This window comes from Neophocaena asiaeorientalis, unplaced genomic scaffold (genome assembly GCF_003031525.2).
Source record: "Neophocaena asiaeorientalis asiaeorientalis breed wild unplaced genomic scaffold, Neophocaena_asiaeorientalis_V1.1 scaffold77, whole genome shotgun sequence".
Classification (NCBI taxonomy): domain Eukaryota; kingdom Metazoa; phylum Chordata; class Mammalia; order Artiodactyla; family Phocoenidae; genus Neophocaena; species Neophocaena asiaeorientalis.
Genome location: NW_020174645.1, coordinates 6,144,301 through 6,167,301, shown reverse-complemented (window position 1 = coordinate 6,167,301; position 23,001 = coordinate 6,144,301). Strand labels below are relative to the sequence as shown.

General features: G+C 50.0%; 1 protein-coding gene across 1 annotated transcript in view; it reads left to right on the top strand.

Moving 5' to 3' along the window:
* Positions 1–9,677, top strand: part of BCL7A (BAF chromatin remodeling complex subunit BCL7A) — a 41,685-nt gene extending 32,008 nt beyond the window's left edge. Inside the window, exons 8-9 of the mRNA XM_024758469.1 lie at positions 3,390–3,574; positions 6,781–9,677. Of these exons, the coding sequence (XP_024614237.1) occupies positions 3,390–3,574; positions 6,781–6,852 (257 nt within the window). The 3' untranslated portion in view covers positions 6,853–9,677. The remainder of the gene's footprint in view (positions 1–3,389; positions 3,575–6,780) is intronic.
* Positions 9,678–23,001: the final 13,324 nt, after the last annotated feature.

Here is a 23,001-nt window from a genome sequence, read left to right as displayed (position 1 = left end):
GAGCCGACCCTTGCTGGCCGAGTGGCCTCAGGCCAGCGGCATCACCTCCTGCGTGCCTTCCTGCTTCCTTGTTCATAAGATGAGACCAATAAAAGTTGCCTCTCCTCAGGAGGCTGGAAAGGAGGCGGGGCTCGCGGGGGTGGGGCAGCGGGAGGGCGGAGCGTTCCTGGGGGAGCTGGGGGCGGGGCCTGCGGGGCCAGGTGCGGACCACTCCTGGCTTCTTGCTTGCTGGGTTTGTTTGCTTGTTTGTTTTTGCATTGGGAGTCTTAACCACTGGACCGCCAGGAAGTCCCAGTGGCTTCTTACTTTCTGGCCATAGCCTCGTTTCTCCCATGTTTGGGGTGTGCGGCTGCTTTGCCCTAAAGGGTCCAGTAGAGCTCAGCAGCGGAATTACGTCTGGGGTCGGTGCTTCCATAACCTCTCCCTACCACCCACAGCCCCACGCCCCATCACAGGTGCAGGTGGGAGCCACACCGGGGTCCCTCCTGGCCGGGCCAGGCCTCTGGGCCGGCACAGTTGCCCAGCTTTGACCAGGCGGGACCGCACTGGCGGTCAGGCCTGCCTGCCCACAGCCCGGGGCTGCCGAGCTCCTGCGGGAAGGACAAGAGGCGGACCCTCGGGCCTTCCCAGGTTGGGGCCTACTGCCTGCGGGACAGGGCGGTTTGGTCGCCAGCTGTTGACCTTGCTTTGAACTTGTTTACTGCTGAGTGAGTTCAGGGAATGACATAATGTCCAAACTCCCTGGACTAAATTTAGGCCCTCGGAAAATAATTTCCCCTGAGCTGGTTCCAGTGCTGTTGGGTTAAGAGAATCAGGCCGCTGCAGCGAGGCCTGGAACGCTCCGCCAGCTCTAAGGCAAGTTCCCACTGCGCTCTTGGGCCGGTCAAGGGATTAGTGTGCCTTTCTGGGTGACCGGCCACCTTCATGATTTCTAAGCCTGCAACGGGGCCCTTACCTTCCTCTCCACTCTGCAAAGCCCACCGGGTAGGGCAGAAAAGGATCTGTAGTCACAGAGAAGGAGGACCATAACTGCAAAGGTTTGTTAAAGCAAACATATATTATGAACTAGAATATAAGGTTAACATGGATATTTTCTTTTTTTTAAATTGAGATGAAATTCCCGTAGCATAAAAGGAAGCATTTTAAAGTGAGCAGTTCAGTACCATTTAGCACATTTTAATGCTGTGCAGTCATCACCTCTGTCTGGTTCCAAACTGTGCTCATCACTCTAAAAGGAAACCCTGTATCTTTTGGCTGTCACTCCCCATTCCCCCCAGTCCCTAGCAACCACCAACCTGGTTTCCATCTCTGTGGACAGAGACAGAAACATTATCTGGACATTTCATATATATAAAGGGAGTCATGGAATATGTGACTTTTGGCGGACTTCTTTCATTCAGCGTCATGTTTTCAAGGTTCATCCACATTGTAGCCTGTGTCAGTGCTTCATTCCTTTTTATGGCTGAATAATATTCCATTGTGTGGATGGACCACATTTTGTTTATCCGTTCTTCCGTTAATTGACATTTGGGCCGTTTCCACCTTTTGGCCGTCGTGAATAGTGTCGCTGTGAGTATTTGTGTACAGGTGTCAGTTTGAGGACCTGTTTTCAGTTCTTGTGGGTCTATCCTACAAGTGGAATTGCTGAGTCGTACAGGAATTCTATTTTTAAATTTTTGAGGAACTGCTGTTACATGGATTTTAAAGGTAAAACTAAAAATATCAAAGATATGTCAGGTTTATGGGGAGTTTGTTTCTCTGCCCTAGATAATCCCTCATTTACTCCCACCTGGGATTATTTTGCTGCTTGGATACTTCTGTCTTTCCATTTAATCCTCACAGCGGCCCAACGGGGCGGCTACTGTCAACCTTGACTTTACGGAGGGTGAGGGATCTGAGACCCAGGAACAAGTGGCAGAGGCAGTATTAGAACCCAGGCCGGTTTCTAGACCCTGTGTCCCCCTCCCCAGACACCAGCTTGTAGGTGTAGCCCAGGGGCCTCAGTGAGGTGGACCCCTGACCCTCCCCATGGTGGCAGGAGAACCCAGCTCAGACCCTGGCGGAGTGTCAGGTTTCCTGGCACTGCCCTGAGCGATCAGGACTGCTGGTTTAGGGGAAGTGAGAGCGTGTGTTAACCGAAGCTCCCCTGGGCTCCCCTGGGATGGACGGGCTGAGGGTCAGCCTCCTTGGGAGGAGGGCTGCAGCTCCTTCCTGCCCTGTCCCCAGCCCTGTGTGCCCTGCTGTCCTCAAGCCCTGGAGTGCTGCCTGCTTTCCCCCATTTCCCCATATTGCTTGCCTGCTTTAGAACTTAAGCCTGGAATTTTTTTTCCCCTTTGTTATGCCTCTGCCTCAGAAACCCCAGAAAGTAAGGCGTTCTTGAGTATTTTAGCGCACTTTTTACACATTAGGGTGACATATGTCGTTGGTGTCTTGAATGCAAGCAGAGCTGAGCCCTGGGCGTGATGTGGCTGCTCCCTCCCTGCGCTCTGTGCCCCAAATAAGCTTCAGGTACGCCGGCCGTTCCCCCTTCTTCCAAAGCCGCATCACCTCACACAGCCCGCTAAGGCCTGCACCTTCCTTCTGCTGAAGGAACATGGTGGGGGGAGCAGGGAGACCAATGCACGAGAAACAGCTCAAACGACTGGCGAAACGGGACTCATTAAATAAGTGATTGCTTGATGGAATGCTGTGCGGCCATTTTGGAGGCTCTTGTATTTACGGAATTTTTGAGGACATGTATTTTGGAGAAAGTCTTCCAAAATACTATGAGATCCCTAGCTGGGGAGAGTGTAGAACTGTATGCATGTAGGGAGAAAACATCTGGAAAGATGGGTCCTCTAAATCCTCTAAAATGTTAGTGGCGTGGTAGCTGTGGATGACAAGATAGTTGGTGATTTAATTTTTTTCTGTATTTTCTGTTTCTTGCAATGACAATCCGAAAAATATCCATATTATGAAGAGAAATGTTTACAAAGGGGCAAGTTACCTGTGTGGATTCCCCAGCTGGAGAAGGCAGGCTCCCTAAAGGAAGAGGGAGGAGTCAGCAGCCATGTTGGTTGGAGCGTGCTGTGTCCACCAGAGGGCGCCAGGTGCACGCAGCACAAAGCATCCTGTAGCATCCTTTAGGGGGCCTCTCAGGGCATTTGGTAGGTAATAGGTGTACAAGGGGAAGGGTCAGAGGCCACAGGGCTAGAGTGGGGCCTGGCTGCTTAAAATGAGATCCCTAAGAATAAGCAAGACACTTCCCAAGCCCCCCAGCCTCCTTGCCGTCCTGACAGACCGCCTGGCCACAAAACTACCCAATTCCAGGTATTTTTAGTAGTTGGTCCATCTGGCTCCGCATCTCCCGTGTCTGAAAACAGCTTCTGTCGTCTTGCTTTTTCCCTCAGATGCTTCTGACGAGCAGAATTCACAGTCTTCAATGGAAAACTCGATGAACAGTTCAGAGCAAGTAGAGCGGCAGCCATCTGGAGATGTGGGTCTGGCCGCAGAGACATCCACAATCTCTCAGGTACCTCGGTCGAGGTCTCAGAGGGGCAGCCAGATCGGCCAGGAGCCCGCTGGGGTGTCGGGGGTACGTCAAAAGGCGTTTTGCTGTTCTGTTTCGTTGTTTGCTCTTTGGACGATTGGAACTGTCTGGTATTCATTGAGCAGGATGTGTGAGCATCCTTCTGTGTCTGAGCTGGTCACTGGGGCCCATGGGGAAGGAGGAGACACACGGGTCTGGCCCTTGGGGTGCGTTCTTTATCCCAGCCCCAGCCTCACCACTTTGTTTATTCGGGTCCACAAAAGCACTGCCCGGTCTCAGTGACCCAAAGTCAACTTCCCTTAGAGCTGGGAAGATAAGACTTCAAAATCCTAAATGCCCGATGAATCATCCTTTGGAATTTCACGGCTGACAACACTCCCCCTGCTCGGACCCCTTTCTGGGTCATCACCGTTTGCCACAATCTGGTCTGAATCAGACAGTGCAGACTCAGGTGGCTTTGTGGACAGGAGGAAATGTCCCGGGTTCGAATCCCAGATCCTTCACTTGGCACACATGAGCCTCAGTATCTCCAGCTGCTAAAATGGGATCACGGAACTGTCTTTTACCATCAGCCCTCTGTGCTTATCTAAGAGGTCTGAGGACTCAGGTATCAAAACTTCAACTAATAAAACTGTTGCCACCTTGCTGAGTATTTTCATACCTGGGGAGAAATTGACAAGTAGCAGAAAGAAGTCTATACTTCTGTCTGTCTGTACTCTGGGGAGCCTTCAACCAGGCCTTCTGCAAAGGAGAGTGCCTCTCAGATTTTCACGTCTCCATACCCTTGGATCTGCAGCCCCCTTTCAGCCTATAGAACACCCTTCCAAAGGCCCAGAGACCCAGAGGTGGTGTTGATGAAAGATGTCTTTGCAGTGGCAGAAAATCGGCCACAACCTAAGTGTATTGGAAGGCTTAAATAAATCTGGGGTCATGGATAAAACAGCCTGCTATGCAGCTGTTAAAAAGAGTGTGTTGACCCAGGTACAGATAGAGAACAAAGAAATATTCTCACAATGTGAAACGAAAAACACAAGACAGAGCCTCGAGCATAGCACGAGCCCATTTGATTAAAACTACGATACAAGTCAAAGCCTCATGTAGATAGAGCTGGTAAAACCAAGAAGCAGCTGGGGTCTCCTGGCCTCTTGAACTCAGTGGAGGAAAGATAGCTTGAAACCTTGATCCACACCCTGGGGGCATGTAATGCTTTCCACTGACATCTGAAAAGTCCAGGGGTCTTCCATTCTAACATGCCTCCCCCACTCCCATTTCCGGGGACCCAGACCTGAAATGGGATCTCTTCTGCCGTTTTCCTGCTCACATAGACATGCCACCTGTCTCCAGAGCTGCGAGGTTTGTGAGCAAGGCGAAGGGTGCGCCGCACTAAAGCAAACAGCTTGGCATTGGTGTTCAGCCATTCCTGTTTAAAAAAGATAAAAGCCTCCCCGTCCCCTTTCTCAGCCCTTCCCTCCTGCCCTCTCCCTTACGCAGGACAGTTGTCCTGTCTCCGGAGTCCACTCCCAAACTCACATACTGTCCCCCACCGCGCCCCCCATGCAAGTGCTCTGCAGACACTTCACCTGAACGGGATCCACCTTCCCCAGAAGGCACGAGCTTTTAGCACTTTCATAAGGAAAAGGGAGGGGTGCCTCCCTGCCGTACCTGCTCTCAGGGTTTTCCTCAAGAAACTCATACACATCCTACATCAAGGCCCAGGGCTCTCTCTGTTTCACATTTATTGGGTACCCACTGTGTGTCAGGCAGTAAGCTGGGTACGAGGTAGCCCGGGTGAGCCAGCAGACATGGTCCCCCAGCCCTCGCGGGGCTCACGATGGGTTCGGCGGGTGGGGGGGGCGGCGAGACACAGCCGGGAGACAGCAGACACAGGTGGGCCACGGTTCATGCCGCAGGAGGACGGGAGCGGGTCGGTGAGGAGATGCTTAAGAGGAGCAGAGTGCCCCCCTGGACGGCGTAAGCGGGGGGCCGTGGAGGGCTGAGAAGTTAGGGAGGCGAGGGCAGGCTTTCTAGGCAGAGGGGACCGAGGGTGCACAGGCCCGGAGACAGGAGCCGTCCTGAGGAGCGGAAGGGGAGGCTGGACGAGGAGGGCGGGACGGAGGGGAGAGCGGGAGGCCGCCTCTGCCTGGCGAGGAGCTGGGCTTCTGTTCTGAGGCCAGTGGGACAGCAGTCTATGTAGGATCGCTACTTTAAGAAGCTCTCTTGGGCTCTGCTCAAGGCCGGGTAGGGCGGCCGTGGAGCGGCTGCTGCACCAGCCAGATGAGGGTTGGAGGCTCAGGTGTGGACAGGGTGGCAGGCAGAGGGCAGAGGGGGTGGGCCGAGGGTCTCTGGAGTTGGAGTTGGGCGTGCGGGCATGGAGAGGAGGGAGGGCTCCAGGGTCCACTGTATCCCAGGCAGACAGTGGTGCTGTCGCCAGCTGTGGGAGCACCGGTTAGGATGGGCGAAGTCAGGAGCTGGATTCAGGTGGTGGGTCAGGTTGGAGCTGCCTGGGATGGTGGCGTGAGAAGGTCGAGGGAGAGGCAGACGAGTGAGCGTTGAACTTTTTTTTTTTTTTTTGCGGTACACGGGACTCTCACTGTTGTGGCCTCTTCCGTTGCGGAGCACAGGCTCCAGACGCGCAGGCTCAGCGGTCATGGCTCACGAGCCCAGCCGCTCCATGGCCTGTGGGATCCTCCTGGACCGGGGCATGAACCCACATCCCCTGCATCGGCAGGTGGACTCTCAACCACTGTGCCACCAGGGAAGCCCTGAACTTTCTTTTTTTTGAGTCCTGGGACTTCTTGGGAATTTGGTGGCAACTGTGGACCCTTCCCCCAGAATAACAGACTTGTGTACATTCCACAGTGCTGAGTGTCTGCCCCGGGCCGGGCACCTGTGCTGAGCCCTGGCTGAGCAGTTGTTAACTGAGCCCTGGATGAGCAGTTGTAAACACGGCCAGGTTGGTCTAGGCTTCGAGCTTGCAGAGGTAAACCTGAAACTGCGGATATAATTACCCTGCAGCTAATGAGAGATTGGAAGACATGAGTGACATGGGCTTGGCGGACACAGGAGCAGCTTGGGTGTGAGGCTCCCCGTGGGTCCATGAACCTTTTTAAGTCCACGAAAGGGTCACAGGGTCAGAACCGCGGACACCCGCCCTTGGGTCCTTCCTGGGCTGATCTGCAACCTCCCGGCTGACCTGAGTCGCTTTCCTGGGGTCTCAACCTGTGTTTCTCTTTTCTTCTTCTTCCCCCAAGGATCTGGAAGGAGTGCCACCCTCCAAAAAGATGAAACTGGAGGCGTCGCAACAAAACTCCGAGGAGATGTAGACACCGAGTTCAGTTCTCTGATCCACTTCTCACGGGAGATGCATCAGCGGGCCTAATTCTAGAACAACCTCACCCGAGCGGATCCCTGTTGGGTGCGAAGGGAACTACTAACTTTTCAAGTTTACCAAGTGCAAATCCAAGAAAACCTAGAATGGCGTAACTTCTCAGACACTGAAGAACTTCTTGCTGTGAAGCAAAACACTCGAATCTTGAAGTGACTGTCCTGGGGAAGGCGGGGTCGACAGCTCAGGAGCGTCTGCACACTGTCTCTGAAGCCAAGATTACATTTGTGTTGCTGCTGTATTTTTTTTTTTTTTTCCACTTCTCTATATAAGGATGTAAGCTATCTGAGGGTGGTACCGATCAGGAATTCACTTTTTCATCGGGGCTTTTCACTGTTCAACTGATTCCTTCCACTTTCTTTTTTTGTGCCTTGTGCCCTTGAGGTGACCTCTGGCATGTTTTCCTGGTTGTTTTGCATCTCCCCTTGCAAGTGCCCTCTTGGTTCAGTTCAGGCAGCCATTGCCCTGGTCCTCACATCTCTCTCCTCCCTGCCCCAGGACTTCAGCTGGAGCGGACCAGGCAGGGACAAGGAGAGCCCGAGGCTGCAGAAGAGCAGGACCTCCCCGGCAGCCTGACTTCCCGGTCCAGGGGGCTGAGGGACACACCCTGAGCCCCAGTTGGGGACAGCACCGGCCTCCAGGGTCCGAGGAGTCTCCGATGTCTGGGCACCATCCCCAAGGGCTTCCACAGAGCCCTTCGATTGTCTGGCACTTCTCCCTCTGCCGCCACCACACCGCGTCCTCCCGCAACTCCGAGGACGGACTGGCTTCTGCCGCTGACTGCAGGGTTGTCTCCTTAAGACGATAAAGGGGCAGAGGAGGCTGGGAGCAGAAGGGAGGAATAGCTGGTGCTGAACTTTCTCTCATAGGATGTTGCTTGGATTTCAAATCCACAGTCACCTGCTGCCCTCTGCTTGCCGCCCTCCCCCCCAGCTCCACCCGTCCCCACCTGCAGAGGAGGCGAGGTTGCAGTCGGCCAAAATCCAAAATCCATCCGCTTGCTTCTACATACGGTTCCGACTCCCAGAGCCAATAGTTGGATCGTGTCTCATTCCCGGATGCGCCGACGCTCCCAGACGCTGCCACGGGGGAGCGGGCCTTGAGGGTTGGACCTCGAAGGCCAGAAACGAGGCACCGAGGACCTGGAGAGCTTTGCACTCCTCCAGAAAGGGGCAGCCGGGTCCCTCCCCTGCCTCCATCCCCTGCCTGCACTGGGACAGCTTCATCTCACTAAAATGGAGATGCCCCCCCCCACCCCCGCCCCTTGGACAAACTGCCTAATTGTTTGGTTCTGAGGCCTGGTTTGCTCTTAATTCCTACACGGACTCCTCAGACCTTAACCCTTTTCCTGAGCTTTCTTTACTGCACTGGAGTTCCAACTCCCTTTGAGTTGTATGGCGGGGAGGGAGGGGGGTTTGTTGGTGGTTTTATTCTTTTTTTCTGTTTGTTTGTTTGTTTTTGTTTTGGCTAATTGGTGCATATTCAGGTACCACCTTGTTCCCATGTGGATCTCTCTCCTGACCACCATGGGGAGTGTCTGCCAGATTCCATTTTCTAAGAGTGTCTGAGGGTGAGGCTCTTATTTGTTTTTTAAGGGAGCCAATCTATTTCCTGCACTTCAAGAAGAATCAAAATGTTCCTGAATTTCAAATACCTCATGCAAAAATGTCTCCTGAAACAAGGGAAGAAAAAAAAAAACGAACTTTGAAAATCTTAATGTTGAAGTTAGCGATGCCGAAAGGTTTCTGTCTTAAAAAAAAAAATCCTTATCAATTTCACCCCTCAGGCAGGCAGTTCTGCGGAGAACTGTGTCCTGCGTTACCTCTCAGCGTATCTCAAGGCGGCTTTACCTCCAGACCCTATAGAGTTAGAGTTAACTTTTTCCTTTGCAGCAAAACTCCATTTGGATGAAAGATGAATTTGGATATTTATTTCCTCTTCTTTTTTGGGAAACGAGAGGTTACAAGCAAGACAGCTGAAGGAGAATCACACACGCATCCGTGGAAACAGCAGGGTCCTCTCGACAGGCAAGGGGAGTGGACACGGTTAAGGATGAACGAAGAGGACACCCAGGATACGAGGCTGTCATTAGTTTTTCTCTGAAGTGCCTGAAGGTAGGAATGGGCCGGGGGTCGGGACCGACGGGGCCCCTCCACGGCCATGCCAGGCAGAGCGCCAGTGGCCCTGCACTCCATCCACGCCGGCCGGGAAGGCCTTCCACGCGGGATGATGAGACTGCAAAAATCCAGACGTGCTTCCTTCCCCGACGCGGCTCGCTCCTCAGCCGCCGTTCCCCACCCCTCGCCCCCAGTCCCACCACAGAATCTAAGACCTTTCAGCCGGCGAGCCAGAGGCGGGGGTCCTAAGCGAATGCCTTCCGCGGACACCAGGCCCCGCGGCCTAAAGGGCTCCCGGGGCAAACTTACTCCCCGAAAAACTTGAAGTTGGGGATGCTGCAGCTACACATTCCACAGAGTGCTGGCACTTACCCCCATAACCCGAAGGCGGTAGACCGACTCAAAGGGTGGTGACCTCCCATTACCAACGATGTCATGGTTTGGAATGTTCGTTATCAGCCAAGGACCTGCTTAGAGGTATAAAGACCTTTTTTCACTGTTACCTAATTTTTTTTTCTTAAGATTTTTTTTTTGGTGTGTTGTACAGCAGTATAATTTTTCACTTATTTATTCCATCAGTAGATATGGTTTGTACAATGTACAGTGGTTCCATTTCAGAAAATAAAAACTCAAATCATGAACACGATGCGATTTTTGTAGCATCATGATCCAGTGGATGGTGAGAAGGTCCCCCACCGGCTGGCGTCTCCTACACGGCCACGTGGCCCTGACTTTGTACACAGCTTGCACACAGGCACTGTGGCCTCCGCCTCCCGTGGTCGGTCGTGATAGCTGCCATCATTAAGCACCAGCTGGATGCTGTGGGCGGGTGTTGTTTGCCATCTTATGCAGACAGCCTCTTGCCGAGTCAGAGCCCCGGTGTAGATTACAGCCACGCTTGGCCCACCAGCCTGGATCCTGGCCCAGGACACAAGTTTGCTGCGTCCCTGACTTTGGGAGGCTCTGGCCCATGGCAGGGACTCTGAGGTGTCAGTTCACAAGCGGCTTTGTCTTGACTTGTCTTAACTCGTGGTCAGGCTGGAGGCAGAGCTGCCCCAGGGCCCTTCTCCCGCACCCCACTGCCCACCCCCAGCAACTCAGGCCCTTTCTCCCACTCAGCTCAGACTCCCTCCCCCAGTGGACTTTTTCCTTTCTTCTCTGTGCAGTCTCTCCTCTTCCAACTCTCGCACCTGAAACCGGGCCCTGGGGGTGGGACGATTGTTCTAGTGGAGGCCTGTGCTAAGTCACCCATGTTGACCGTTGACCGACCTGTGGGCAAATGTTCTCTCCTTTTTGTTTTGTCTGACTCTCTTCCCCACCCCATTCCTTTTTAACATGTTCCAGTGTTTTTACCGGGATTGGTTGCTCAGCAAAATAAACTGATACAGAAAGTTCAGCCTGACAAAACACAAATTATAGGGGCCTTGTTTGCTTAACAACAAAAAAAAGTACCTTAGCGGGCACACTTTCACTCTCTGCTCCTGTGCTCTGTTCCCTGAGTCTCAGTCTCTGGATGAAGGTCCCTTCCTTCCAGACTTGTCTCTCTGGATCTCCCCCCTTCTCTCTGCCACTCTTGTCTCTGCCCCCCTGGGTCTCTGTCTCAGGCATTCAGCTTTACCTTCTCTGTCTCAGCTCCCTGTCTGTCTCTGTGGAGGTGTCTGACTTCTCATCTCCCTCAAGGAGCAGTTGTGCCCAAGGGCGGGAAATTTAGGCTTTACAGGCCTTCGTTGAGCACCATCTGTGTACTGGGCCCTGGGCAGCAGTGACTCAAACTTGACCCTTTCTCTCTAGGCAGTTAAGCTGGTGCATTAGGATGCCCAGCACAGTTTGGAATTGGGGGGGGAGGTGCATTTTGATGGCAGGGATCAGGGAGGCTCCTAGGATGGTGAGGAAATCCAGGCATGGAGCTAAGAAGCTCATTTTTCCTTGTGGACGCTAAGGAGTGGTTGGAGGTTTCTGAGCCAGGGCTCTGCTAGACTGGGGGCAGTGTTGCTAGTGAATGGCATGGATTGGAAAAAGCCAGGCTGGAGGTGGGGGCAGGGCAGCTATGGAACTGGACAGTAGGTCAAGCAGGAGGTCAGGAGTTGGCAAGAGGGCCCGTGTGCCCACAGGTGACATGAAGGCAGTCAGCGCTGCAGCCAGGTAGGGTGGGGACAGGTTGGGGAGGAGGCAGGCAGAGAAAGCTCTAGTCCAGGTCCAAGACTGGACCAAGATAAGTGTCATAGAAGTCCATGGTTGAGCTGAGGAGGGATTGTAATCCCTGAAGACCAAGTCTACCCCCCACACCTGTCTGGTGAGGAATGCATATTTTCCTCCAGAGGATCATAGTAGACACTGGTTGTCTTTGCCAGTTGCATTCCCTTCTTCCAGTAGGGGTCTCCCTCACCCACTCTCAGTCCCAAGTCTGGCCAAGTGACCCAGGCCCCTCCCCCTGGCAACAGCAGTTGGGTCAAGGATGATCACATGACCTAAAGTGGCCCAATGAGAGTCAGCCCTGGGATTTTTGTGGGAACTGTTGGGAAAGAGTTCTGCTAGAGTGTTGGCTGGAGTTGTTAAATGGAGCCGCTGGGGCCACCTTCGCTCCAAGGTGGGGAGAAGCCTGCCTGAGAATGAAGCCAACACAGGAGAGTGTTGAAAGATGGTGAGTGTGAGCCTCCTGAGAGCAGCATTTGAGCACTGGGACCCAGCCAGCCCTGAAGCCAGCCTTCCTCCTGAACTTTTCTATTTTGTGAGCCAATAAATGCCCATGATAGTTTAGGTCAGTTTTCACTGGGCCTTTCCCCACCTGAGCCCCCACCCCTCTACCCAAGGGCTTGGAGAGTCTCCTGGACAAATCCAGAAAGAGGGATGGTTGCTAAGATGGTAGCTCTGACTCCTGACTGGGTGTCATTTTCTTGGAGGGAGTGTCTCTTTCCTCCAAACTTTGCCCTTTCAATGCTCCCATATGAGAAGAACTCGGAAGTTTCACAGCTGATGACAAACAAGGAAATAAGCAGAGACTAACATGGACCTGTTTTGGACTTCTGAAGCAGCCCCTTCTAGAATCCTCAGAACTCCAGCACTTCAGAGCTGTGTGACCTCAGGTAAGTATCTTAACCTATCTAGGCCCCAGCTTCCTCATCTGTAAAATGGAAAGAATAATTGTGCCTACTCAGGTTGCTGTGAGGATTAATACATGTAAATTAATAAGTACATGTAAAGTGCTCGGGACAAGCCCTGGCACATAGTAAATCTCAGTGTTAGCTGCTGTTGTTATTACCATTGTAGTTATTATCCTCAGGCACATCTAGACTCCAGAAACCCAGCTGCTAGCAAATGAAGCACCGGGACAGGCATAATCGCCCACTCCCAGCTGCTTTGGGCTTGCGCTCTGAGTTACACTTTGCTCCCTGAAGACTCACCTCTCCCCCAAATGATTGACACTGGAGTTATCCACCAAGCTCGCCCCCTGTGATCCAGAGCCTGAGTGGTGCCTTGTGGGATGACTAGAAGCCCACCAGGAAACAGGCAGAAGGGAAGACATTCCTGGTCGAGGGAAAGGCTTGAGCGAAGGGCTGGAGATTTGACAACACATCCCCGCTGCAGGCACTGGCTGCTCTATAAGACACGCCCAAGCAAGGAACTTCAGGCCCGGGTCTCAGAGGAACAGCTCACTGGGGACTCATTTTTCCAGCCTCTCTCCTTTACCATTGCTCTCCCTCCATAGGCTCTGGGGGGGAAAGGCCTCTGGAAGGCAAGGACCAGATGTGGTGCCAGGCCCGTGGATCCTGTCTCCTTCTGGGGTACCGCTGGGTACACTGGTGCCCGTGGATGCACTGGATGACTTGGAGTCAGTGGCTTGATCCCTTTAGACTTGGCCAGAGATAACAATCTGCTTTGCATCAAAGAATGTCAAGAGACTCTTAAATCCTGCTTTTCTCCCTCGGGGCTCTCTCAGTCATGAGCTCATTTGACCTCCTTGTCACCCTGGATAATAGTTTAGAGCAGGGATCAGCCTCCCCATTATACAGATAAGAAAACTGAGGCCAGGGAAGTGACTGAACAAAGGTCCTGCAGGGACTCAGTGAAGAAGGCTTTGGAACCCAGCCTGTCTTCCACTAGACCAGGGGTCAGCAGATCCGGCCTGCCAGCTGTTTTTGTAAATAAAGTTTTATTGGCACACAGCCATGCTCATTCACTTACATATTGTCCCCGACTGCTTTCATGATACAACAGCAGAATTGAGTAGTTGCTACAGAGATTGGCTTGCAGAGTCGAAACTATTTACCACCTGGCCCTTTGCAGAAAAAGTCTGCCAACCCCTGCACTTGACCACAGTTTCCTGTTGAAACACTGTGTGGCTGAAAGAATATGATAATAATAGTGATATTAATGATAATAATTACCTACTGTGTGCCAGGCACCATGCAAGACTTTCCTGAATTTTTTATTGATATGAAAGGGCATAGCTCAATGAATTTTCACTGAGTACACCTGCAAAACCAGCACCTGGATCAAGAAACAATATTACTAACCCCCTGGATGGCCCCTCCTACCGCTTCTAGTCACTACCCCTTGAAGGGTAATCACTAACCCGACGTTTCTCTTCACAGATGTTTTCTAAACTTTAACATTTTCTGAACTTTCTATTCATGGAATCGTACAGAATGTGCTCTTTTTTTTTTTTTTTTTTGCGGTACGCGGGCCTCTCACCCCTGCGGCCTCTCCCATTGCAGAGCACAGCACAGGCTCCGGACGCGCAGGCTCAGCGGCCATGGGTCACGGGTTCAGCCGCTCCGCGGCATGTGGGATCCTCCGGGACCGGGGCACGAACCCGTGTCCCCTGCATCGGCAGGCGGACTCTCAACCACTGCGCCACCAGGGAAGCCCCAGAATGTGCTCTTTTGTGTCTGGCTTCTTTCACTCAACAAGGTGTTTGTGAGATTCATCCATATTGTTGCATGTCATTGGAGTCATGACACGCCTGCTGATGGGCATTTGGCCTGTTTCCAGTCTCCATGGAGTATTATGAATATGCAAGATATTGGACCTCATTTCACCCCGGCTTCAACATGAGAAGGGGGACCAGTTAGCCTCATTGTGCAGATGTGAAGACTGACGTTAGAGACCATGGTGCCCGTGAGGTGACACAGCAGGTAGGAAAAGCCCTCGGCGCAGGAGTCCCTGCCGTCCTGGCTCTCTGCCTTCCTCGTTAGATTCTGGCTTGGAATCCCGCTGTGACTACAAACTGTTAGATCCCATTTATAAGAAATTTCTAGAAAAAGCAAAACTATGGAAACAGAAGGTAGAGGCTGAGTTGTTTGGGGCTGGGAGCAAAAGACTGACCACAAAGAGGCAGGAGGGAATGATTTGGGGCAACTGAATTGTGAGAATAATTACACAACTGTATCAACTTATTAAAGCTCGTTGAATTGTACACTTAAAATTGGTGACGTTTATGGGATGTAAATTACACCTAATAAAGCTCAAAAAAGAAAAAATCCCAAACCCACAGCCATCTATTTCTTCACCCCCCCACTCACCCCCGTGCCTGAATTTTCCCTAGAGGTGTGAGGATGGCTGTGCAAACTGTCCAGAGCTGTTGAGCCGTGGAACTCTTGTCACTCCCCACCAGTCTGACCTCTCCCTGCAAAGGCACGGGGGTCTCCCTCACAGAGGTTTCATCTGAAGCAGTGGGGATCCTGTTTGGCTTTGCTATATCCGACCTGCGCCCGGCGGGGGTCAGAGAGCCACGCGCAGCGGATGCACCGGCCCCAAACTGTTTCTCCAAGTAGTCCCCAGAGATGGACGCTGCCTTTCAGTTTCTGCACTTGTTTATTTTCAAAGGGACGTTGCCAGACCGCTAGGCCCCCCCTGCCCTTTCATGGTTTGTTTTATGCAAGAGATTTCAGGAAGAAAGAGGAGGTAAAGTGACCTGAGACCAATTATTCTGCCGGCAGAGAACGGCAGCAGGCCCCAGCTGATAGGTTTGAAGGTTGTGTGGGGTCAGAATGCTCCCTTGTTGCCCCCAGAACAGGAATCCTGATAGTGTTAATAATCATTGCAAGGAATTCCCTGGTGGTCCAGTGGTTAGGGCTCCACACTTCCACTGCAGGGGCACGGGTTCCATCCTTGGTCGGGTAACTAAGATCCCACATGCTGCACAGCCATAAAAAGAAAAAGAAAAAAAGAAAGAAAGAAAAGAAAAGAAGAAAAAAGAAATCACTTTTTCTTTGCAAATATTCAACAATGGACACTGGAATAGTTGGACATGCATGTGCAAAAGGAATGACTCTTAGCCCATTCCTTACATCTTATTGCAAAATTCACTCCAAATGGCTCATAGACCAAAACGTCACTCTAAAAATTCTAGAGGAAAACACATGAGAGGATCTTTGTGATCTTGGGTTAGGCAAAGCTTTTTTAGACATGATATCAAAGGGCTAACTATAAAAGAAAGAATTGATAAATTGGATTTCATCAAAATATAAAACTTATGCTCTGCTAAAGACACTTAAGAGAATGAAAAAGAAAAAACACGGACTGGCAGATAATCTTTGCAAAACGCTTATCTGATAAAGGACTTGTATCTAGAATATATAAAGAACTCTCAAAACTCAGTAATAAAATAGCAAACCCCCTGCTCCCACCCCTCCCCCCAAAAAACTAGCAAAATATTTGCATAGACATTTCATCACAGAAAATATACGGGGACTTCCCTGATGGCGCAGTGGTTAAGAATCTGCCTGCCAGTGCAGGGGACGTGGGTTCAATCCCTGGTCCAGGAAGATCCCACATGCCACAGAGCAACTAAGCCCGTGCACCACGACTACTGAGCCTGAGTTCTAAAGCCGGCAAGCCACAACTACTGAGCCCACACGCCACAACTACTGAAGCCCGTGCGCCTAGAGCCTGTGCTCCGCAACAAGAGAAGCCACTGTGATGAGAAGCATGTGCACTGCAAGGAAGAGCGGCCCCCGCTTGCCACAACTAGAGAAAGCGTGCGTGCTGCAACGAAGACCCAATGCAACCAAACATAAATAAAATTAAATTTAAGAAAATATATATACGGAAGGCAAATGAGCACATGAAAGATGCTGAACATCATTAATTATTAGGGAAATGCAAATTAAAACCACAGCAAGATACCATTATACTCCCACTAGAATAGCTGAAAATACCAGAATACCAAGTGCTGGGGACGATGCAGAGCAATGAGAACTCTCCTCCACTGCTGGTGGGATGGTAAAATGGTACCGCCATCTGGAAAATCATTTGGCAGATCCTTATAAAGTTAAGCCTAAACTTACAATCTGGCCATCCAAGTCCTAGGTACTTACCTAAGAGAAATTAAAATGTACAAAAGCCTGTTTTCGTAATCACCAAAAACTGGAAACAACTAAATTGGCCTTCCACTGGTGAGTGGATAAATAGTGATACAGTCATAAGGTAGACTCAGCAACAGAAAGGAATAAACTACAGACACCCTTGGCAACAGTAAAGCATCTCAGATGCGCTTTGCTAAGTGAAGGAAACCAGACTCAAGGCTGCTTACTGAATGATTCCATTTATATGACATTCTGGAAAGGGCAAAACAATAGGGAAGAAGCAGAGCAGTGGTTGCCAGGGGCTGGGGTGGGGAGAGGGGTTGACCGCAAAGGGGTGAGACGGAGTTTGTGTGTGAGACAGTGTTGGGAACTATTCCACATATATATATATATATTTTTTTTTTTTGGTCACACCACATGGCATTCAGGATCTTAGTTCCTTGACCAGGGATCGAACTTGTGCCAGGGAAGTCCCATCATTATTATTATTATTTTTATTTTTTTATTCCACATCTTGATTGTCGTGCTGATTACACGACGGTATATGTTTGTCAAAATTTGTGGAACTGTACAAAAGAGAGAAATTTGTGTAAATTATACCCTAACAAAACAAGACAAAAATAATAATAGCCAACATAGCACCACCTACTATGTGCCAGGCACTCTTGAAGCTCTTTACATATACATATATTAACTCACTCAATCCTCACGATAACCCAGAGAAGTAGGTATTAATTATTCCCAGATTGTGAAAGTTTTGTCCCCAGAGCTGTCTCACCTTCTTAATTTCCTCGCCTTCGGTCTGATCCCTAGTGCCCTCTCCCTTCTGTAACCTTCACCTTCTCCTGTGGCTGTCTTCTCTCTCCCACAGACACAGCAGGAAAGGTTTCCACTTAACTTTTTTCCACGGAGGGGCACAGAGCTAATAATAAGGTTTAGCAGAGATTTCAAACTCAAATGCCTACTGGAACCAGGCAGGTAATGTAAATAGCAAAACTCATTGGGATGACAGGGAGTGGTGGGGACTGTGGAAAACTGGAGAGCTGTATCTAAAGGGAATTGTCCCTCCTTAGCTCCAGCTTCTACCATGTGGAAATAGTAAGAGCCCAGTGTTGTCAGATCTTCTCATAGTTCAAGAAAATCCTAACACCCTCACATTTATATGAAGTGTCATGATTTTTTTTTTTTTGTCCGCGTCGTGTGGCATGCGGCATGTGGCATCTTAGTTCCCTGATCAGGGATCAAACCTGCGTCCCCTGCATTGGGAGCACAGAGTCTTATCCACTGGACCACCAGGGAAGTCCCATGATTTTTTAAATGTTAGCAAATAAAAAACTTGTTTGGATATTAGTTTTTACTCTTGTAAAGGCATGTTCATCCCTTTCTTTTCCTCCAGAATCACCCACAAAGTACAAGAAACCCAGATACAGAAGCAGAAAATCCATAGTTAGTGAAACAAGGCAACATCTGGAGCCCCAAACCACCATATACAAAAGTGGACAGGAGAGTGGAGGAATGGAAATGAACTTTGCGAGGTGGAGGAAGACCAGACCCAAGTGCTGCAGAAGTAGATCTCAAAGAGAAGCAGGCCAGTCCTCGCCGAGAATCCCAGAAAGCCCCAGGACTGCAGAAAGCAAGGGACTGAAAATGGGGTTTGGGTGAAAGTCTGTATGTGAGATAGTCAGACCTCCACCCCTGAACCCTCTGCATCCTGCACACACCCCCATCTTGCACAGTCTCTGCTGACTGTCCCTCTCTCCCTTCTGCTGCAGACAGGAGGTTTAGCATCTGGAGAAATTAAATCAGAGAAGCTCCAGATCCATGGCTCACGGGCCTAGCCGCTCTGCGGCATGTGGGATCTTCCCGGACCAGGGCACGAACCCATGTCCCCTGCATCGGCAGGCGGACTCTCAACCAGGGAAGCCCTGCAGGGAGTTTTTTAATAAGCCATCTAACATGATTTAAATTTTTAAACGTTATTTTATTTTAAAAAATCTTTAAAAATCATAATTTTAAAAATTCAGTTTTAAGTTTTACTTTATTTTTTTGCTCTGAGCTGTTTCTTGTGTCCCATATCTTTCTCTTACTTGAATTTTTGTTTTGCTGGAGAACAACCTCCAGTAATTCTTTCAAACATGGACTACACATGAAATGGCGATTGAACCTGTATCCTCCAAGATTTATTGAGGTATAATTTACATAAGTAAACTTCACCCTTTTCAGGCATCAACTTCCATGGATTTTGAGAAACTTATACAGTCATGTAACCACCACCATAATCAAGAGCTATTTTCATCACCCCAAATAGTTCCCTTGTTCTTCTTTGTAGTTAGTTCCCACCCCTCCAGCTCCTGGCAGGCAATAATCTGGTTTCTGTTCCTATCATTTTGCCTTTTCGAGTTGTCATATAAATCAAGTCAAACAATATATGGCTTTTTAGGTCTGCTTTTGAGAGTCATCTAGAGTATTTCATTTATGGAAACGTTTGAAATCCAAAAGTATAGTCATCATCGGTCATCAGTGCTGTTCACCAGATATTTCTGACTGTCTGTTTTCTGGCCTTATGATGGGGTTGTACTTCCTGCCTCCCTTGTGCTTGGGTGGGGCCATGTGATTAGTTCTGGCTGGTGAGTTGCGAGTACTCATCACTTCTGGCTCAGACCATTTAATTGACCCCGTTGAGCTCTCTCTCGCTGTGCCACAGTGATGGGCAACAGAGTCTGGGAGTGACTCTGACCAGCAGAGCGCACTGCCACCCTGTGATGGACATGTAGCCAATAGACAGGTAGCTTAAATCAGAAGCACGCCTTAGTGGTTTTAAGCCTTTGAGATTTGGGTGTGGTTTTTTATTGGAGCACAATCAGCCTATGCTGACCCATACAGAAGGTTTGCTTTTTTAGCACTGGGAAATTTTCTTTTATTGCTGCTTTAATTATTTCCTTTCTCCAATTTTTCCTCTCATTTTTACTTCTTCCTTTCTGGAACTATCAGGCAGCTGCTGGAACTTTTGTTGGAAGAATCCTCCACGTCACTTAACTTCCCTTTGTCCTTTTGGCAGTTTTCTAGGAGAAATTCTCAGATTAATCTTTCAGTTTATGACTGTGTCTTCCAGACTTATTCATTTTGCTAGTCAACCTGGCATTTTTTAAAAATCATAATTTTGTATTCATCATTTTCCAGGACCTCCATTTGCTTCTTTTTCATAATGGGTTGTTGCTTAATGTGTGCAGAATCTTCTACATTCTTTCTAGGGCTATTAATTATTATAAAGTTTTCCGTTTGTACTGTTAACTTTATCCTTTCACTTGTTAGTTCTCAGGTAGCTTTCTTCCAGAGTGTTGGCTTTCCTTAATTGTTTGCTGACTTTTGCTGGTTTGTAATACTTTGTATTGGGGACTTTTTTTTCCTGCACCGTGCAGCTCGCGAGATCTTGGTTCCCCAACCAGGGATTGAACCCGCCTCCTTGACAGTGAAAGTGCAGAGTCCTAACCGCTGGACCATCAGGGAATTCCCTGTATTTGGGAATTCTTATTTGCCTGTTTGCTGGTTTGATTACCATGGAGTGCTGCTTCTGATTTTGGGGGAGAAAATGGTTATCCTATGAGATTCTCTGTTCTTATGGTTTGTCGGGTGTGGAAGCTCTTTGTCCTTAATGGGAGTTGTTGGCTCCCCTGGGGCACTGCCCTGCGTGTCCCCCTGGGCACTTGCTGTTGCTGCTCACTACTCAGTGGGGGCAGGCAGTCATCTGCAAACTCTTCTATATTTTCCAGAAAACTGCCCTTGAGACCTCTTTCTAGCCACTGATTTGTGAGCCTGGAGCAACCTCCAGATCTCACTCTTGGTGGTCCTCTGCTTTTAACTGAATTTTTAACTGCTTTTCCTCAAGTCTTGCTTCTCTTCTAATACAATCTTTAGGAATTTATAGTGAGGATTAAACAAAGCATGTGTGTGCACGGAATATGGCCTATATGTTGCCAGTTTGCAACTTCAGCCTTAAGAGTTTATCTCCTCCCAGGAAATTGATATTTATTTATATATATATTTTAAAGTATTAATATATATCCTTGCGACTTCCCTGGTGATCCAGTGGTTAAGACTCCACGCTTCCACCGCAGGGGGCGCGGGTTCGATCCCTGGTCAGGGAATTAAGATCCCACATGCCGATCAGTGTGGCCTTAAAAAATTTTTTTAAAAATAAAAGTATGTATCCTTCCCCATAGATGCCTTTTGTGTTAAGAAACCAAAGAGAAATAAAGAGTGCCCTGCAAAGAAAAAGGGTATACAAGTAATAATTGTCTCTTTTGGGAATTAATTAGAAAATAGTCACCCCTCCCCCCCCAGAGATAACCAGTGTTACATTATGGTGCACTTCTGACATACACACATAAATATATGAATTTTAAAAAACTGGGGACTTCCCTGGTGGTGCAGTGGCTAAGGCTCCGCACTCCCAATGCAGGGGGCCCAGGTTCGATCCCCGGTCAGGGAACTAGATCCCGCATGCACAACTAAAGATCCCCTGGGCCACAACGAATATCCCACGTGCCGCAACTAAGACCTGGCTCAGCCAAATAAATAAATAAATAAATATTTTTAAAAAATTTATATCAAGCTACTGATAACTTTTTTTTTGGCTGTGCTGTGTGGCTTGCAGGATCCTAGTTTCCCAACCAGGGATCCAACCCGTGCCCCCTGCGGTGGAAGTGCGGAGTCCTAACCACTGGACTGCCAGAGAATCCCCACGGCTAACTTTTTAAAAGTTCTTTTTCCACCCAACAACATATTATGGACATCTGTCCATGTCAATAAATATACATTTGCATAATTTAAAATGCAGTGTTTTGTTATATTGGGGACTATAATATATTCAATGAATTCCCTCTTGTTAGACATTATGTTGTTTCTAATGCCCACTCTTTACAAATGATGCTGTATTCACCATCCTTGTACCCACAGCCTTAGGATAAAATCATAGAGGTGGAATCGCTGTATCAAATGTGGCTGGGCATTTAAGCGTTTACCAAGGAGAAAAGTCTTCGAATAAAGGAAGGCAACTCAAAGGGTGGACTTTCAGACGTTTGCAGCCAGAGTTGGGAGCAGTGGTTTGGGCAAGTGGGGAGACCCTCAAACTCACACCAGCTGCCAGTCCATCTGGCCTATCCCTCCGTGGAGACATCCAGGGAAGGAGTTAGTGCAGCCACTTTGGTAAGAGACATTTGTCCCAACACGCACCCCTGTAGGAGGCCCTTGTCAGGAGGAAGGCGGGGGAGGGAGCTCAGCCTCCCTCCCAATCTGGAAGTGAAACTGGCTTCAAAGCAGAGCACAGGAGCAGCAGCAGAGGACACCGGAGGCCCCGCTGAGACTAGAGTGGGAGCTCCTGCCCCAGGGACATCACTGGCCCTCTTGCTGCCCTGTCATCCCCTACCGTCCCTACGTGGCCCCCACCCCAGGCTGGCATTGAGCCCCTTGACAGCTTTCTATAAATGTCAACTCTTAGGTTGGACCATATGAAATTGCTGTTTCTGTAGTCAAAAGTGGTTGAGTATTGGCAATTTCTAGGTGCCTCTGGTCTGGCTGCTTCAGTCTCTTCAGTCTGTAGTCCATTTAATACTCAGTGCTCATTCTTTGCTAGGCACTGTGCTAAGTACTTTATAGTCATTTCTTAACTGTCATAACTTTCTGAAACATAGGAATCATTCCCCACTTGACAGAGAAGACAACTGTGGCTCAGAATTGCAATTGTTTAGGGGCTGGTTCGCCCTCCAAATTTAAGATCTTAGCAATAATGACAGTATTTTGAGTTTTAGTGGCTCTGTCACGTACTAGTTGTGATGCCCCGGGAAAGTGCCTTAAGTAAGGTTGACTAAAAAGGCAAGTTCCACCTTTGTGGAGGTGAGAAGCGTTAGTGATCTTTCTTTCTTAATTAATTAATTTTTGGCTGCTCGTTGGGTCTTCGTTGCTGAGCGCGGGCTTTCTCTAGTTGCGGCAAGCAGCGGCTTTTCTTGCTGCAGAGCACAGGCTCTAGGCGCCCAGGCTTCAGTAGTTGTGGCACGTGGGCTCAGTAGTTGTGGCTCGCGGGCTTGGTTGCTCTGCGTCATACGATATCTTCCCAGACCAGGGCTCGAACCTGTGCCCCTGCATTGGCAGGCGGGTTCTAACCACTGCGCCACCAGGGAAGTCCAGTGAAGCTTGATTTCGCGTTAGAAAAACCCCTTTGGTATTCAGCGACTCAGTTTTATCAAAATGGGGACAAAACCCACAGCGCCCAGCAACATCTGTGAAGAGCCACAGTTCCGGGCCCTGCAGGGCCTGGGAGACGGAAGGAGCGCCACCCCCACCCACCACGTGGAGCGCCCGCCCGGCCTGCGGCGAGGCAGCAGAACGATTCCCCGGAGCGTGGGGCGGGATCGGCACGGCCCGCTCGGCCAACGCCTCTCCTAGGCCAAGACACTGGAGAGTGGCACCGCCCGGTTACCAAGTCCCGCAGCACCCCGGAGGGAAGGGGGTGGCGAGGGGCGGGGCCTGGAGGCGTGGCCTCCGCCTACCCCTGCCCCCCGTTTTTGTCCGCCCAGACACGGAAAGGTTCCCCTGCGCCTTTAAGAGGCCGAAGCGGGCGCCCGATTGGCTGAGACGCGCCGGTGACGTCACGCCGGGGCCGGGGTC